The 18492-nt window shown below is 44.8% G+C and overlaps 1 protein-coding gene across 2 annotated transcripts in view; it reads right to left on the reverse strand.

Annotated features, from left to right (window-relative positions):
• DTD1 (D-aminoacyl-tRNA deacylase 1) overlaps positions 1-18492 on the reverse strand; it is an 88173-nt gene that overhangs the window by 68539 nt on the left and 1142 nt on the right. For both annotated transcript variants that reach the window (XM_072140637.1, XM_072140638.1), the window contains exons 2-4: positions 10924-11014; positions 7438-7673; positions 22-119 (exon numbers count right to left, since the gene is read on the reverse strand). In XM_072140637.1, the coding sequence (XP_071996738.1) occupies positions 22-119; positions 7438-7673; positions 10924-11014 (425 nt within the window). The remainder of the gene's footprint in view (positions 1-21; positions 120-7437; positions 7674-10923; positions 11015-18492) is intronic.

Consider the following 18492-nt stretch of genomic DNA (forward strand, 5'->3'; position numbering starts at 1 on the left):
CATCCCCAGACAGTTACTCACATGTTTTGGGTCAGCTGTTGAGGCTGGTGGCTCCAACTCTATTGTAACGGGGCCATCATTTTGTATGTGTACTTGCATGTAAGCTCCAAACTTGCCATCTGGAACACAAAAATAGAAAACTAACGTTTAACAGTCCACATCCATCTTAAAGATAGCAGGTTCTATCCACATAAGAGTAAAATGTTCATTTTCAATATAATACACAGTGAAATCGGTTTTGATGACCGACCAAAATTCTTCAAGAAGGTGGTCTTCTCAAAAAAAGGGACCAATAGGAATTGTATGTGGTGTAACTAAAAATCTGTTTTAGTAAAAGTGTTTAGGAAAAGGGGGTGGTCTTCTGAAGGGATTTCAATGTAAAAGTAATGACTATTATATTGGTATCTGTAATGATACTTTTTTACATTGCCTTCTTGCATTGTTCTATATCACCATCTAGTGTCAGAAGACTGCACTGCAAGGAAGATAATCCAGGAAAAAGATTTAGCCCCTGTATTTGAGCGCACCCTTGCACTGACAGCACATGTTAAGGACGGCACATCTGGTCAGTGATGTCATAGTTCACAGGTCTGCTCTGCGGACGAGTGTCCAAGAATCATAATACAGGCGGTCCCCTACTAAAGAACACCTGACTTACAGACGACCCTTAGTTACAAACAGACCTCTGGATATTGATAATTTACTGTACTTTAGTCCTAGGCTAATAAACAATAAACCGCTAAACCAGTTATCTCATGTGTCTGTAATTAAGATTTATTGATAATTTTGGTTCTTATGAAAACCCAACATTTTTAAAATCAAATTGTCACAGAGACCAAAAAAAATTTGACTACAATTATAAAGTATACAGTTCCGACTTGCATACAAATTCAACTTAAGAACAAACCTACAGAACCTGTACGTAACCCGGGGACTGCCTGTAATAAGTGATGCAAGGAGTCCCTGCATCCCCGCAGCATAACAGCGCCATACTGAGACCATGATTACGGAGAATGGAATTGGGGATACTTGTATCATATTTAACTATGATGCTTGAACTCCATTCGCCAGAGTACTGTTCTGTAGGTGAAACAAGACCAAACACTGGTTGGTGTTTCATAAACCAAGCACATTTGTGAGACCTAATGGCATAATCCCACATCATCCTAGTCAGTCCACAGCCGATACCCACTGGAGGCTCCTGGGATTGAAAAGAACTTGAGTCATGCATAATTATTCACACAGATATTGTGGTTAAAAGCATCGGCAGCATCTGTGGGGTTAGGGAGGGGGAATTCTTACAACCCAGATCTCGTCCCTGCAAAAAAGTTGCAAATCCCTCTAAAACAGTGACATGGAGACAGATCGAAGGAGTGATGTCACTACAAATGACACCATTATGATAACATAATGCAACTCAGTGTAACGATTAATAACTTTAAATTTCCATAAAATCATAGCCATGGCTAGTTGCTTGTGGCATCAATTTGCCAGATTGGCTGTTTAGCCACCAATCCGGCAACGTATCCGGGTCATGGATCCAAGCCTGAACCAGAATACAAAAGTCGTATCCTCTCATCTATAGTCTCAATTGAATTTACAACTTTTGCAAAAGTGTCAGCTCTAAGCTATTTTCTACGCCTAGTAGGGGAGGCATGGAATTGCTATGACTGCAGAACAGCAGAACACTGAAGCAAACTCAACTATGGTGAATTTTGACAGGAGATTGTCTTAGGTGCAAAAATGTGCCATAAAAAGTGTCAAATAAAGATAAAGAAAATTAGATACATGTGCCCCGGTGTGTCTAGGTGAGAGAATTTCTCTCCGAGAGTCCTGCCTTGATGTACTCCCTCTAGTGGTGGCTTCAGACAGACATATATTTAATTATTTGAATATGCGCTAAGCATGGAATTTGGAGATCTATCAGAGAAATGGAGAGCTGACTGCCAATGACTACAAAATTATACAAATCTGTGGGGGTTTTTTAAGAATCCCACAGTGTTTCAGAGTGAAAGCAGTACCTTGTTATCGGGATCCTTGTTCCTATGCGATGCTGCCCTGTCTAAGGTAGCATGAACCTGCTGACAGGGCCCTTTTACATAACCTTGTACAATACCAACAGGCTCCTTTTAAAGATAAAACTTGTTAATTCAGGAGCAGTCTAGGACTACATTGGTGAGGTCAGATGGGAAGGGGTAGGGACTTTCCGGCACTCAGGACCAGGAAAATCACCAGGGACAATCTTTTTCTGCTCATCCAAGTTATACTAAATGCTAACTTTTTTCCAGCTTGGGTTACATAAATCTCAAGTCTTCAATTTATTAACAGAATAAAATATGATTAAGCGCTCATATTGTTGTGGCTGCTTCATTTTGGGTGTCTGAACAGCACCTGGCTCAATAGGATTTTATTTCAGCATGGAAATGTTCTTCCCTAATCAAATCCTGCCATCCAGCCGTCACATAACCTTCTCATCAGCAATCAGCCGCAATTGGTTGTATGAATAGAAACTCTGCTAACAAAAATTAGACTCAAGTGCGTCGAGAGCAGAAATACAGTAATCCGGGGAAAATTGCAATCAGTGAGATGCTAGATAAATCTAAAAGACAAGATGTTCCCGTGGCTAATAATGTACAGTGTTTTCTCTGCCACCTAAATGATAGGCCAGGTTATCAGAAATGTCAGCCGAAGATTGGTGCAACGTCACCCGCTAAATTCCTGACAATTTCTGCATGTTTGATTAATGTTACATAGCAATTTGCAGGTCAAGCAACACTGGGGGCAGATACACAGATCATCCATAACACACACTCAGGGAGATATAAGAAGAAGGCGGCTTCTTGTGTCAGGCTTGATCTCCCCTACACCAGAGAGAAGATGAGGTTAATTCATGATATCATACAGGTATACACATCCTAACGGCACATACCCCATGCACATAGTACATGTAGGGGCACACTTATAGGGGTTGTCTGATTGTGGCCTGGGGGAGAGGAGTCTTGGGGACGGGGGGGGGGGGGGGGGGGGAGTTCTGTAAAAAAATTTAAAAAATAAAATAGTATCACTGGAAAAAAACATCTCATCCCACAAAAACAATTTACCCATGGCCCCACTTACGGAAAAACTAAAATTTTATCATCTACAAAAGGGCCGCCAATGAGAAAAACAAAATCCGCTTCTATAAGTTCTATAAAATAAAACTGGCAGCTGCAGGGCGCTCCTTCCCTTCTGTGCCTCGCTGTGCGCCCATACACATGTGGGGTGTCTCCGTACTTAGGAGAAATTGCAGAACAAATTTTAAGATGTGTTTTCTCTTTTTATCTTTTTGAAAAGTGTACATTTTAGGACTAAATTGATGTATTACCGACAAAATTAGACCATTCAAAATCTCCATTTTGTTTTAATTACTATGCAGCGCTCAAAAAGTTAAAAATCTACAAGCAATTTTTAATAGGGGTTTTGAAGGGTGTACATTTGAAAATGGAGGGAATCCATAGGGGGATTCTAATATTTTTATATTTTAAACTAAAAGATGATAAAACTCTGCTATTTGTAAGATCTCTAACGTCATATAAGAATAAAAAATGATAAAAACAAAGTTGATTGGGTTGGAAATGTATCTGTCTCAAAAGCAGAAAATGTAAAATTTTACAAATTTCTCAAAAAAAGTGCACATTTTTATTTTTTTCCATAAATAAAAAGACAGAACCTTAACGTACAAACTATCTACATCTTTATGGGGTTAAATCAGTTTTCCTCACTCTAGTAGTTTTAAGAAAAGTGCAGACATTTATTCCCCTCTAATCTGTAGGGGGGGGGGCTTCACTACTGAGCATGTACATAATGTGCAGTCACATTCATCTCAACTAAAAGCCTACATCCTTAGATCAGGAACAGAACAGATATTTATAAGACATTCCATCATTTCCCAAAATTCTAATGAAAACAATAATCAGAACACACTGCAGTGAACTAATTGTAACAATTTATTATACAATTTTCAGAGTTGGAGGTGGTCCATTTTATTCCAACTGACTCCAGAGCCCTGGATTTCTCTGAATTTGGGTTATGAATTTTCTAAAGAAAGGCAGGATTATATACCAACAATTTATTTAGTGTATATGTGACCCTGCAGCTGACAGGTTCCCTTTGAAATACAGAAGGAAAAATCAGATTACTTTTAGATACCAAGACATCCGCAATTTGTTTGGCCCAGTGGTGAAGTATATAATATCAAGCATAACTAGGGTACAGTCATACACTCCAGTATCCGACCCAATCTTCAGCAACCCATGTCAGAGGCGATAGAAGCCGGATAGGTAAGGGTTTCCAAGTATATGTGAGCCTGAGTTGCTAAAAATTATCATAAAGCATTTTTTTTTTGTTAAAAACCCAAACCTAAGCGGACACTCTGGATAAATCATCTGTTATATCTGCAAGATTTATACAGCAGAGAGATCAAATTCTGACTCTGGCATTAGCAGTATTTAGGACATTTCCTAAGGCATTTTACATGGAAAAGGAGCAAATAAGAGACCTGCATATCCCAGGGGGTCACCACGTACATAAATAAACCAGCTGTCTATTTTTACAGAGCTTCTGAATCCTACACAAAAAATACCCAAGGAAATAATGAGCACATGAATTTCACATTACAGCCAAAGCATGAGTAAATTTTGGGTACATTTTACAGGTCGTGATGGTTTATGGGGCTGAGGTCATGCACGTCTCAGGTAAACGGGCTATTTAAAGGACTTGGGGAGAGGAATTTCATTAGAACTAAACTCACAAACTTGGCAGAACAATAAAAGTGTCAGGGATCTGTAAGGATGTGGGTGAGAAATGAGGCTGTGAGTATCAATAGAAACAAGACTTTCTTTTCTAAGTGGCACTTTTGGATAATGATCAGTAGAAGATTGATGGTGGTCTGACAACCCCGCCAACAGCGATGCAGTGGTCCCCAACCAACGGCATGGCACAAAGAACTTAAAATAAATTTTTATACTTACCTCTGGCGCTCCTCTTCTCTCTGTGTCTTCCCAGCAGACGGGCAGAGGAACGTCTACACCCGCACGCTCTATGAAGTGGCTGATTACACCATTGTGTTCACACACAGGCACAGCCGTGCCCATTTGCTGAGAAGAGGAGCGCCGTAAGTAAGTATAGAAACTTTTTTTTTATTTTTAAGGGGGCAGCGCTGGGGATATTACTTGGGGGGCACTGTTGGGGATATTTCATTAATGAGCAGCGACTACATTTCCCACCCTAGGCTTATACTCAAGTCAATAAGCTTCCCAGTTTATTTTGTAGTAAAATTGGGTTTCTCTGCGTATACTCGATTTTTTTTCTCGCAGTGGAAAGGCCAAAGACAGAGGGACATTGTGTACAGGACATTGTCCGGACCCAGCGTGCACCGTTGATTAGAAGCAGAGTGCCGTCCACCTCTACTCTTTCATTGTGTACTGGGGGGGCCATAGAAACGGAGTATGAGAATGTCCCGTTTCCTGTAGCCCCCTTCTTATAAAGACATTAAAAGTGAGCTACGGAAAAGGGGGCACTAAAAAGAGGACTACAGTAACTGGAGGGGGTTACATAAAAGAGAGCACAGGAAGGGGTGCTACAAAAAAGGGGGCATTTTAGTTTCGGGACTGCAGGAAATGCCACATTATAAGGGTTGTTTTTTTTTTTTTTCAGGCACCATGATATGGAGGTTATCCAACCCGGTCCCTGAAAAAAACATTTTGGGTGCAGCCGGTCCCTGGATACAAAAAGGTTGAGGACCACTGATCTAACCACTGACGGGTTTGTGGCGCCAGCATTAACAATCCACTATGGCAGTGATGGCAAACTTTTTTGACACTGAGTGCCCAAACTACAACCAAACCCGTACATATATATATATAGAAAGTGCCAACGTGGCAATTTAAGCAGTAACATGTTACTACCTGTTTTGGCACGGTTTTTAATTGTATTGGCATCCTAAAGGACAGCAATACAGTTGAAAGAAAGCTTCCTTCCAGGGTAATCCTGAAGAGGAAGAATAGTGGGACCCATAGCAGGAGCTCCAATAATAATGCAGCCTTGTCTGCACCTCCTTGCTGCTCCTGTAGTCCTGGGCAGCTAAAGATGTGTAATTTTAAAATAGCACTAATCACAGCACACCCAGGGTGGCCAGGGACTGCAGGAGGAGGTTTTAAGTCCTGTCTGGAAACTCTGTGCAGGGGTGATGGCCTGGGTGCCCACAGAGAGTGCTCCGAGTGCCACCTCTGGCACCCGTGCCATAGGTTCGCCACCACTACACTATGGTATCATACAGTGTGTGTCAGGTGTAATGCTTCTGATCCAAGTACATTTTCGTGCTGTAAAATGCTTGTGATGGCATAGTTTTTGAGAAAACCATCTTTTAAAATTATGAAAATAATGGGCTCCTGTTTATGTCACAGAAGCCCCCTCTGTCCTCTATAATTATTCATACCTACTTTCAGCATTGCTGAAATGATGAGTAGATGAAATAATGAGTAGATGAAAAGGCCAGGAGGGGCTTTTGTGACATAGACAGGAGCCCCTGTGGCTAATTTGCATCATTTGAAAAGACAGTTTTCACAAAAACTAAGCTACTAGAAGCAAAAAGATGAATGCATCCAGGTTCAGGAGGTACATGCCTGTATGTAAGTGTGCTCGGTTCATAAGCTTTGCACCCATGTGATAGATTTCCTTTAACCCCTTAAGGACACAGCTCACTTTTAGGACACAACACTATTTTTTAAATCTGACCATGTCGCAATATGCAGTTATAACTTTGGAATGTTTTATCTTAGTTTATTTTCTGACAGTTTTTTCATGATATGTACTTCACATGAATGGTATATTTTAGTTAAATATGTTGAAAAATGTGCGATTCTCTGATTTATAAATGTTTGAACAGAGAATTTTTTTAAAGGACAATTCACCTTTATAAAGGTTTTCAAAGTTCTAGTAAACATTTACATAATGGTGGCCACACTAAATACTGACACTTTGGCCGCAATTTGCTCATTTTCCCTTTGTTGCCAGCAGTTTGGACATTAATGGCCGTGTGTAGAGTTATTTAGAGGGCACAGAATATTTACACTCTTCTACAAGCTGTACACCGACTACTGTACATTGCATCAAAGTGTCATATCTTCCGTGTTGTCCTATGAAAGACTACAACACACTACAAAGATGTGAATTGTGCACTCACTATTGTAAGATACTGTATATGGTACAGAACCTCCATACAACGTCACAGGACTTTCTTGATTACAGTTTGGCGCTGTTTTTTTCCAAGGGATGCAGGGACTCCCTGCATTATATAGAACTATGAAGCTTGGACTCCAGCCCCTTGCACAGTGTTTGGTCTGTGAAATCCAGAGAGCTCCAATGTGATATGACTAGTTTTAGGTATATTAGTTTTACCTTTGATGAGCTCGGGTTTGTAGGCCTTTCTCATCTGCTGTAGGATGTCATTGTAGAAGGGTTCTGCTTGCTCAGAAGGCATGGCCATGTGGTAGTCAGGCTTGTTCCCCTTTAAGATACACTGCAAGGTAAACTGGCTGACACAGAGCACTTCATACTGCTTGTCCATGACACTTTTTGACCAGTGTTTGCCGCTGTCATCCTCAAATATCCGCAGATTCAGAATCTTTCTGATCCTGGAGGGAAGTGATAGAGATCACAGGATTAGAAAGCATTCAGCACTTTCTCAGTAAATTAAATCAAATCTTCCGTTTACTGCTCTTTATTGGCCAGTAAGGGGTTAATAAGAGCACCGCCTGGAGAAAGGGAAAAGAAACTTGTGAACAACTTTTCTATAGGCCTGCTATTCTCTGGAAGGTATTAAAGTGACTCAATAAGATCTCTTATTTACACAAATGGAGGAATAGTAAGCTTAAAAGGGGTCTTTCCCATTTCAGCAAATTAAAGGGAACCTACCACCACAAATCTACCTATAAAGGTAGATTGGGTGGTAGGTGGATCAATGGGACGTGAGGATAGCCCTTTTAAGGGCTAATCCTCACGTCCCCGCACTTTTTTGATAACTTTTATTAGACATATATTCAAATTTACTTATGTGGCTACTGGGGCGTGGAGTAGCCGCATCTGAGGTTACACGAGGCGGCTACTCCACGCCCCGGTAGCCTCTTTTCCCCTCCTACTCACCCATCTTCGGCGCGCAGCTACGCGGAGCTGCGCGCCCTCGTCCGGCGATCCTGCCGTTTGCGTATGCGACGAAACAGGCGCGGGCCTGCTCTTCTGCGCAGACGGCAGGATCGCCGGACGAGGGCGCGCAGCTGCGCGGAGCTGCGCGCCGAAGATGGGTGAGTAGGAGGGGAAAAGAGGCTACCGGGGCGTGGAGTAGCCGCCTCGTGTAACCTCAGATGCGGCTACTCCACGCCCCAGTAGCCGCATAAGTAAATTTGAATATATGTCTAATAAAAGTTATCAAAAAAGTGTGGGGACGTGAGGATTAGCCCTTAAAAGGGCTATCCTCACGTCCCATTGATCCACCTACCACCCAATCTACCTTTATAGGTAGATTTGTGGTGGTAGGTTCCCTTTAATGTTATTGTTTTGTAATATAAAAAGTTACACAACTTTCCAATATACTTTCTGTATCAATTCTCGTGTCTTTTTAGATCTCTGCTTGCTGTCCTTCTATAGAAAGCTTTGGTGATTACTTCCAGTGGACAGAATTCTAAAAATAGAAGCTTTCTGTAGAATGATTGCAAGCAGAAAAACCATGAGAAATTGATACAGAAAAGTTGTATAACTTTTTACAATACAAACAAAAACATTAATTTGCTGAATTGGAAAAATACCCCTTTAACCCATTTTCCCATTTTATGTTGCCCTTTTTTTGCTCCCTACCTTCAAAAAAATCTAACTTTTTTCATTTTTCCTTGTATAAAGCTATACAAGTGCTTGTTTCCTGTGTAACAAATTGTACTTTCTAATGTTATTTTGAGAAGCTGGAAAAAAAAATTCAAATGTGCTTGAATTGATAAGAAAACACACTTTTGGTGCTTGAACCCTAGGACTTAGGGTGAGGTCACATGTGGTGTTTTGAACCCATTTTTGGCCCGTTTTTAAAAATGCGTAAATTAAAAAACACATGCTATTTTTGAAAACGCATCCGTTTTTGACCGGTTTTCCCTATTATCTTAATTCAAACCGGTCAAATACGAATGCGATTTCAAAAAAACGTATTTTATCATTTTAACTCCAGACAACATTTTTTTGGTGCTGCGACCATTTGATTTTTAAGCATATGTATGCAAATGAGCCTGAGGGGATCCAGGCTCCATTAACACCAATGAAGCCTGGAGCCCCTCAGGCTCATTTGTATACAGTCCTTCATACTGGTGGTAGATGCTCTTTAAGTCAGGTACTGCCGATATGTTTTTTTTTTTTTAAACTGATCCATTAAAAGTATAAGTTAAAAAAAACAAATACTTTCAAGACATCTGTTTAAATTAAAATCTTTTTTTTTTTAATGTAAAGTGTAAAAAAGAAGCAAAATCACAGATGGAAACTGGCCCTTAGTTAAACCCCTGGTAATTTAATATGGCAAATAGATGAAGAAGGACAGGTGAAGGTGTTGGTATGCAGGTAATTTAATCTATATTACATCCAGGGAGTAAGAGGTTTTAATATGTGAGACACGGGACCTGTCCACTGCTACCAAGGAGAGGTATAAAAGAGAAGAGCTAAAAGAGAGGAGTGGAGGGGGGAGAAAAAGGAGTTTAAAAGGGGCCAAAAGCAAAGAGTGGAGAGGCAGAATACAAGGCTAGTGGCTTTATTTATTGGGACTCACTACAGTTGTGGGGAGAGTGCAGTGCCCAAACCAAATTCTCAATGAAAAGTAGGTCCCAACTTAAAGGGTATTCCCATTTCAGCAAATGATTGTTATTGCTTGTAATATAAAAAAAATTATACAAAGCTTCATAAAAAGCTTCTATGTTTACTACTAGTGGACAGAAATCTGACCATGGTCACCCAGGTGCACGGCTCGTTAGTATCAAAGAGTAATCAGAGCCGCCACACCTGTGTGACCATGGTCATATGTCTGTCCATAGCTTTCTATAGCATGACAGCAAGCAGAGATCTAGAAAACTGTAAGGAAAAAAAATGATACAATTTAGATGGAATGTGCATAAAGTGGACAAAACGCCTTTAAGTGTATTCTCTGCCAGTCTTGATAAATGTCTCCTGTAGTTTGTCTTTTGTCGGAGCCCAGTGACAGGATTATAGATAAAATTTATACAAAAAGTATATTGGAAAATTGTATCAAAAAGTATATTGGCAAATTGTATATATTTTTTTTATAATACAAGCAATAACACATTCATTTGATAACATGGGAATACCCCCTAATGGACATCTACCACCAGGATGAAGGATTGTAAACTAAGCAGACTTACATGCTGGTGTGTGCCCCCTCTGGCAGAATCTGCTCTTCACTTAGCTTTTTATGCCCTGGTTTTCACAAAAAAAAAGGCTTTGAACATTATGCTAATGAGTCTGTGGGGCTCCAGGCTCCATATTTGTTAATAGAGCCTGGGGCCCCTTAGACTCATTTGCATAATTTTAAAACCAGGGCATAAGAAGCTTTAAAAAAAGCAGATCCTGTCAGAGGAGACACACACCAGTATGTTAGTGTGCTCGGGTTACAATCCTTCACCCTGGTAGTAGATTTCCTTTAAATTAAGTTTTCAAGCAGCAATAGAAGAAGTGATTGGAATTCTGAAAGATTGTTAGGATTAAGAAAAATGATCTGTCTTCATTTACAGGGGTATTCTGGCCCCCTTTACTACTAACGACCTATCAGTAGTTGGCCGATACTCTACAGACAGAACTGTACAAGAACAAGACGCAGCATATATCAAAGTATAAGATACTCACATATAGTCCACATCTTTCTGGGTGTCCTCCACAGAAATACCCAACAATACACAGATCCCGCGTCCAATGGAACTGATCTGTTCATCTCCAACTAAAAGAAATATAGAAATTGTTTGCAGTTAGAAGAACAACATCTTGTTCAGAAACGTCATATGGCAGCAGTGTTACATAATAAGGGTCGTCATAACTCCTTGTATGGTCCTTTCATAGGCCAAAGCCTAGGTGGAGGCCACGAGCGCACAAATATGTGCATTTCACAGGCCCATCATGTTCATGGCCCCTGTATCAAGAGATAACGGGGGGAAAGACTGCCCGCAAACACGGGTGTTACTCATCTATCAAGACTGGCAGAGGATACACTTAAAGGCGTTGTCCACTTTAAGCACATTCCAGTAAATAATTGACACTGTTTATGAAATGAAAAATTATTACATTTTCCAATATAATTTCTGTATCAATTCTTCACGGTTTCTAAGATCTCTGCTTGTTGTCTTCTTGCTGTGATGCTTCATTGTTTACATCCTGTAGATAAACACTGGTCCATGGTCATGTGATGTCACACGGGTGCATGGCTCATTATAACACACAGTGTAATCAAAGCTATGTGATGCTAACGAGCCGTGCACCTGTGTGACATCACATGACCACGGACCGGTGTTTATGTACAGGAAGTAAATGATGAATCTTGTCGGTGCATAACAACAAGCAGAGATCTAAAAAAAAAAAAAAACCTGTAGAATTGAAATGACATCCAATGAAGTCCATGGTTCACTGACTAAACCTAGCCATTATTAGTGTCGTTTAGGTGCTCTACTGTCAGGTGGGAGGGGCCAGGTTATCGGATCCGGCTGATGACATCTCTCCTGACAGTAGAGGGACGTACTAGGACAGATTTATTCACCAAGTTTTCTGTCAGCTTTCGCACTTGTTTTTGAGTGCCTGCTTTCTATGCCATATTCATAAATCCCATGTACAAAAATTTACTTGCGCTAATGACCCACATTGTAGAAATATGGGCGTAAAAAAGTATGTCCCTACCATAAGATGCAACAAGTTAGAGTGCAGTCACAATTACGGCTTTGACTCCAATAAGAAATCAAAGCGCACGGGGATGGCCCAAGGCCCGATCGCATATGTATTACTTTGGAAACACATGATTTATAACCAGCACAAGTTGTCTTACATTTAAACAATACAAGACATTGGGTGCTGGCTACCGCATATGTGATTGGACCGTAGCACTACCCCGTGCGTGTTGATATCGTTCCTCAAAGCGGCACGTGACCATAACCCTCAGGCTGCGGTCACACGTGGCGTTATGAACCCGTTTTTGGACAGTTTTTAAGCAGTCCGTTAAAAACGCATTCGTTTTTGACCAGTTTTAATTAAGATAATTGGTAAAACCGGTCAAAAACTGATGAACTTTCTGCTTAAAAATGGGCCAAAAACGGGTTCAAAATGCCACGTGTGACCGCACCCTTAGGGTGGTGATACACATGGCGTTTTTAGGCCGTTTTTGGGCAGTTTTTAGTTTGGTTTGACCAATTATCTTAATTCAAACTGGTCAAAAACTCATGCGTTTTTTTCCAAACTGAAAACGCACTACTACAAACGGCCCAAAAACGGCCTAAAAATGCCATGTTGGTGGTGGTCGTGAAGGTGTGATGATAAAACATCAACCAACCCGCCGGCTTCAAAGTAGCACACACAGGTAGAGGAAAGCCGCTGCAGGGAAGAGGGAGGGGTATAATCAACAGAGGGGTGCACCATATGAGGGGGCCACAATGTAAGGAATGGAAAAGAATATGAGGGGGCCACAATGTAAGGGGGGAAAAGAATATGAGGGGGCCACAATGTAAGGGGGGAAAAGAATATGAGGGGGCCACAATGTAAGGGGGGAAAAGAATATGAGGGGGCCACAATGTAAGGGGGAAAAGAATACGAGGGGGCCACAAAGTAAGGGGGGAAAAGAATATGAGGGGGCCACAATTTGACAGGAAGCTGGGGTGGACGCATTGTGAAAAGACAAGGGGCACTAAGGGGGACATTATACTGTGTGGGGTGGAGCAAACATCGGGGCTCAGGGTGCAGTCACATGTTGCAGTTAAAGCTACATCGCAATCAGCTTTGAGGTGGTTTTAGGTGCAGTTTTGTCAATTGAACAGGTGAAAGACATGAACTGAACAGGTGAATGACATTTGTGCAGCAGGCAGAGGTCGCATTAACGCCTCACCACGCGTCATAGACGCGTGATGAGGCGCCATTACCCCCCAAAATAATTGCCATGCGTAAAGTTACGCTTGGCAATTATTCCCTGTAGTGCGCAGGCTGAGCGGTTCACGCTGGACCGCTCAGCGGGACACGTGACTAGGGGCGGCCCAGAGTGAGAGCACCCGCCCCAGGGGAGACGTGGGCAGTGGCTTACCTTCCGCGGTCGCCATTGAGACTGGGCCCATCAGAAGGGGGGCCGGGGCCGGGGCTGTCCGCTCTCCCCTGACCCCCTCCCCCCTCGTCCGCTGCTCGACTCCTCTGCTCCCCTCGGCTTCTCTGCTTCCCGGCTCCTCGGCTCTCCGGTTCCTCTACTCCTCCGCCCGAATGCGACAGACATCCGACTGTAAGTCCCGCTGTGTTGTGTGTGTGTGTGCTGTGTTGTGTGTGTGTGTGTGCTGTGTTGTGTGTGCGTGTGTGCTGTGTTGTGTGTGCGTGTGTGCTGTGTTGTGTGTGCGTGTGTGCTGTGTTGTGTGTGCGTGTGTGCTGTGTTGTGTGTGCGTGTGTGCTGTGTTGTGTGTGCGTGTGTGCTGTGTTGTGTGTGCGTGTGTGCTGTGTTGTGTGTGCGTGTGTGCTGTGTTGTGTGTGCGTGTGTGCTGTGTTGTGTGTGCGTGTGTGCTGTGTTGTGTGTGCGTGTGCTGTGTTGTGTGTGCGTGTGCTGTGTTGTGTGTGCGTGTGCTGTGTTGTGTGTGCGTGTGCTGTGTTGTGTGTGCGTGTGCTGTGTTGTGTGTGCGTGTGCTGTGTTGTGTGTGCGTGTGCTGTGTTGTGTGTGCGTGTGCTGTGTTGTGTGTGCGTGTGCTGTGTTGTGTGTGCGTGTGCTGTGTTGTGTGTGCGTGTGCTGTGTTGTGTGTGCGTGTGCTGTGTTGTGTGTGCGTGTGCTGTGTTGTGTGTGCGTGTGCTGTGTTGTGTGTGTGTGCGCCCTGTGAGTGTGTGCATATGGTGTGTGTGTGTGTGTGCGCCCTGTGAGTGTGTGCATATGGTGTGTGTGTGTGTGTGCGCCCTGTGAGTGTGTGCATATGGTGTGTGTGTGTGTGTGCGCCCTGTGAGTGTGTGCATATGGTGTGTGTGTGTGTGTGCGCCCTGTGAGTGTGTGCATATGGTGTGTGTGTGTGTGTGCGCCCTGTGAGTGTGTGCATATGGTGTGTGTGTGTGTGTGCGCCCTGTGAGTGTGTGCATATGGTGTGTGTGTGTGCCCTGTGAGTGTGTGCATATGGTGTGTGTGTGTGTGTGCGCCCTGTGAGTGTGTGCATATGGTGTGTGTGTGTGTGTGCGCCCTGTGAGTGTGTGCATATGGTGTGTGTGTGTGTGTGCGCCCTGTGAGTGTGTGCATATGGTGTGTGTGTGTGTGTGCGCCCTGTGAGTGTGTGCATATGGTGTGTGTGTGTGTGTGCGCCCTGTGAGTGTGTGCATATGGTGTGTGTGTGTGTGTGCGCCCTGTGAGTGTGTGCATATGGTGTGTGTGTGTGTGTGTGCGCCCTGTGAGTGTGTGCATATGGTGTGTGTGTGTGTGTGCGCCCTGTGAGTGTGTGCATATGGTGTGTGTGTGTGTGTGCGCCCTGTGAGTGTGTGCATATGGTGTGTGTGTGTGTGTGCGCCCTGTGAGTGTGTGCATATGGTGTGTGTGTGTGTGTGCGCCCTGTGAGTGTGTGCATATGGTGTGTGTGTGTGTGCGCCCTGTGAGTGTGTGCATATGGTGTGTGTGTGTGTGTGCGCCCTGTGAGTGTGTGCATATGGTGTGTGTGTGTGTGTGCGCCCTGTGAGTGTGTGCATATGGTGTGTGTGTGTGTGTGTGCGCCCTGTGAGTGTGTGCATATGGTGTGTGTGTGTGTGTGCGCCCTGTGAGTGTGTGCATATGGTGTGTGTGTGCGCCCTGTGAGTGTGTGCTGTGTGTGTGCGCCCTGTGAGTGTGTGCATATGGTGTGTGTGCGTGTGTGTGCGCCCTGTGAGTGTGTGCATATGGTGTGTGTGTGTGTGTGTGCGCCCTGTGAGTGTGTGCATATGGTGTGTGTGTGTGTGTGTGCGCCCTGTGAGTGTGTGCATATGGTGTGTGTGTGTGTGTGTGTGCGCCCTGTGAGTGTGTGCATATGGTGTGTGTGTGTGTGTGTGTGCGCCCTGTGAGTGTGTGCATATGGTGTGTGTGTGTGCGCCCTGTGAGTGTGTGCATATGGTGTGTGTGTGTGTGTGCGCCCTGTGAGTGTGTGCATATGGTGTGTGTGTGTGTGTGCGCCCTGTGAGTGTGTGCGTGTGTGTGCGCCCTGTGAGTGTGTGCATATGGTGTGTGTGTGTGTGTGCGCCCTGTGAGTGTGTGCATATGGTGTGTGTGTGTGTGTGCGCCCTGTGAGTGTGTGCATATGGTGTGTGTGTGTGTGTGCGCCCTGTGAGTGTGTGCATATGGTGTGTGTGTGTGTGTGCGCCCTGCGAGTGTGTGCATATGGTGTGTGTGTGTGCGCCCTGCGAGTGTGTGCATATGGTGTGTGTGTGTGTGTGCGCCCTGCGAGTGTGTGCATATGGTGTGTGTGTGTGCGCCCTGCGAGTGTGTGCATATGGTGTGTGTGTGTGCGCCCTGCGAGTGTGTGCATATGGTGTGTGTGTGTGCGCCCTGCGAGTGTGTGCATATGGTGTGTGTGTGTGCGCCCTGCGAGTGTGTGCTGCGAGTGTGTGCATATGGTGTGTGTGTGTGCGCCCTGCGAGTGTGTGCATATGGTGTGTGTGTGTGTGCGCCCTGCGAGTGTGTGCATATGGTGTGTGTGTGCGCCCTGCGAGTGTGTGCATATGGTGTGTGTGTGTGCGCCCTGCGAGTGTGTGCATATGGTGTGTGTGTGTGCGCCCTGCGAGTGTGTGCATATGGTGTGTGTGTGTGCGCCCTGCGAGTGTGTGCATATGGTGTGTGTGTGTGCGCCCTGCGAGTGTGTGCATATGGTGTGTGTGTGTGCGCCCTGCGAGTGTGTGCATATGGTGTGTGTGTGTGCGCCCTGCGAGTGTGTGCGCCCTGCGAGTGTGTGCATATGGTGTGTGTGTGTGCGCCCTGCGAGTGTGTGCATATGGTGTGTGTGTGTGCGCCCTGCGAGTTTGTGCATATGGTGTGTGTGTGTGCGCCCTGCGAGTGTGTGCATATGGTGTGTGTGTGTGCGCCCTGCGAGTGTGTGCATATGGTGTGTGTGTGTGCGCCCTGCGAGTGTGTGCATATGGTGTGTGTGTGTGCGCCCTGCGAGTGTGTGCATATGGTGTGTGTGTGTGCGCCCTGCGAGTGTGTGCATATGGTGTGTGTGTGTGCGCCCTGCGAGTGTGTGCATATGGTGTGTGTGTGTGCGCCCTGCGAGTGTGTGCATATGGTGTGTGTGTGTGCGCCCTGTGAGTGTGTGCATATGGTGTGTGTGTGTGCGCCCTGTGAGTGTATGTGCTGTGTGAGAGTATGGGCTGTTTGTGCATGGTATGTGCAGTTGCACTATGAGTGTATGAATATGCTGTGTGAGTGTATGGTGTGTGCGGGTGTGTGTGCACTGTAAGTGTATGAATATGCTGTGTGAGTGAGTGCTGTTTGTGTATGGTGTGTGCGGTTGCGCTGTGAGTGTATATGGTGTGTGTACATTGTGAGTGTATGAATATGCTGTGTGGGTGTATGTGCTGTGTGTGTTTATGCTGTATGTATACGTATTTGTTTTGTGTATGCAGCGTGTCTGTATACCAGTGGTTCTCAACCTGTGGGTCGCGACCCTCGCGGGGGTCAAACGATCAAAACACAGGGGTCGTGCCAGCCATCGGAGCCACGATTTTATTGCATTTTTGGCACGAATACAATATTCTTGCATATGGTTTGGGGTCACCGCAACATGAGGAACTGTATTGCGGGGTCACAGCATTAGAAAGGTTGAGAACCACTGCTGTATACACTGTATGTGTGTACATGCTGTATGTATGAGGGGGTAAGCAGCGCTCACCCCCTCCTCCTGTCCAGTGCGCCGACGTGTGCCCGCCGTGCACACGTCGCCCTAAGGGGAAGGGGGGCCCCATGCAGAAGTTTGTCATGGGGCCCAGCCTCTTCTAGTTACGCCACTGCATGTGGGCCACGAAGCTGCTGCTCCCCGTCCTGCTCCATCTCTACCTGCCCGCAGCTGCCTGCGTTTGTGATCGACAGGGTCTAAGAGCAGTGCCGGGTGAGTGTAGTGTGTGCTGTGTTGTGAGTGTGTGCAGTGTGAGTGTGTGTTATGTGGTGTGTGCAGTGCTGTGAGTGTGTGCTGTGAGTGGGGAGTGTGTGTGGTGTTGTGTGCTGTGAGTGTGAGGTGTGAGTTGTGTGCTGTGTTGTGAGTGTAGTGTGTGTGCTGTGTTGTGAGTGGGGAGTGTGTGCTGTGTTGTGTTGTGTGCTGTGAGTGGGGAGTGTGTGCGGTGTTGTGTGCTGTGAGTGGGGAGTGTGTGCTGTGAGTGTGTGCGGTGTTGTGTTGTGTGCTGTGCTGTGAAAGGGGAGTGTGTGTGTGTTGTTGTGTTGTGTGCTGTGAGTGGGGAGTGTGTGTGTTGTTGTGTTGTGTGCTGTGAAAGGGGAGTGTGTGTGTTGTTGTGTTGTGTGCTGTGAGTGGGGAGTGTGTGTGTTGTTGTGTTGTGTGCTGTGAGTGGGGAGTGTGTGCTGTGAGTGTGTGTGTTGTGTGCGGTGAGTCTGTGTGAGTGTGCTATGTGTATTACCGAAATTTTCATACTCCTCCTCGGGTAAAAATACTCCTCAAAAATGGTGAGAGGAGTATTTTTACCCTTCTGGAAAAATGTTAGTGCGACTTCTGGGAGCAGGTTTCCCCTTAAAAATCAAATGCACCCATTCAGTTCATGCCTTTCATCTGTTCAATTGACAAAACTGCACCTGAGGGCGCGTTCACACGTTGCGTTTTGACCTGCGTTTTCATTGCGTTTGAAACGCATATACAACAGCTGAGGAGGGGTGATTTGCCTAATTACATCACTGTTAACATAATGTAATTATGCAATCATTACGCAATAAAACCGCGACCAAAAGCAACGTGTGAACGCGCCCTAAAACCACCTCAAAGCTGATTGCGATGCAGTTTTAACTACAACGTGTGAACGCACGTTCACATGTGGCGTCTCTGGGGAGACTTGCCTAATTCCATTGCTGTAAACATTTGCAATACACAACGGTTAACACAATGTTGACGTATGCGTTAACATCATGTTTTGTAAATACAAATGTTAACAGCAATTTAATTAGGCAAATCCAATCCTTGGCTGTTGTATTGTGTTTCAAAACCCAACAGGGACACTTACTCTGACTTTTGCACCTTTTTTGTGGCGCTCCCA

Source organism: Engystomops pustulosus, chromosome 3 (assembly GCF_040894005.1).
Source record: "Engystomops pustulosus chromosome 3, aEngPut4.maternal, whole genome shotgun sequence".
In the NCBI taxonomy this organism is placed as follows: domain Eukaryota; kingdom Metazoa; phylum Chordata; class Amphibia; order Anura; family Leptodactylidae; genus Engystomops; species Engystomops pustulosus.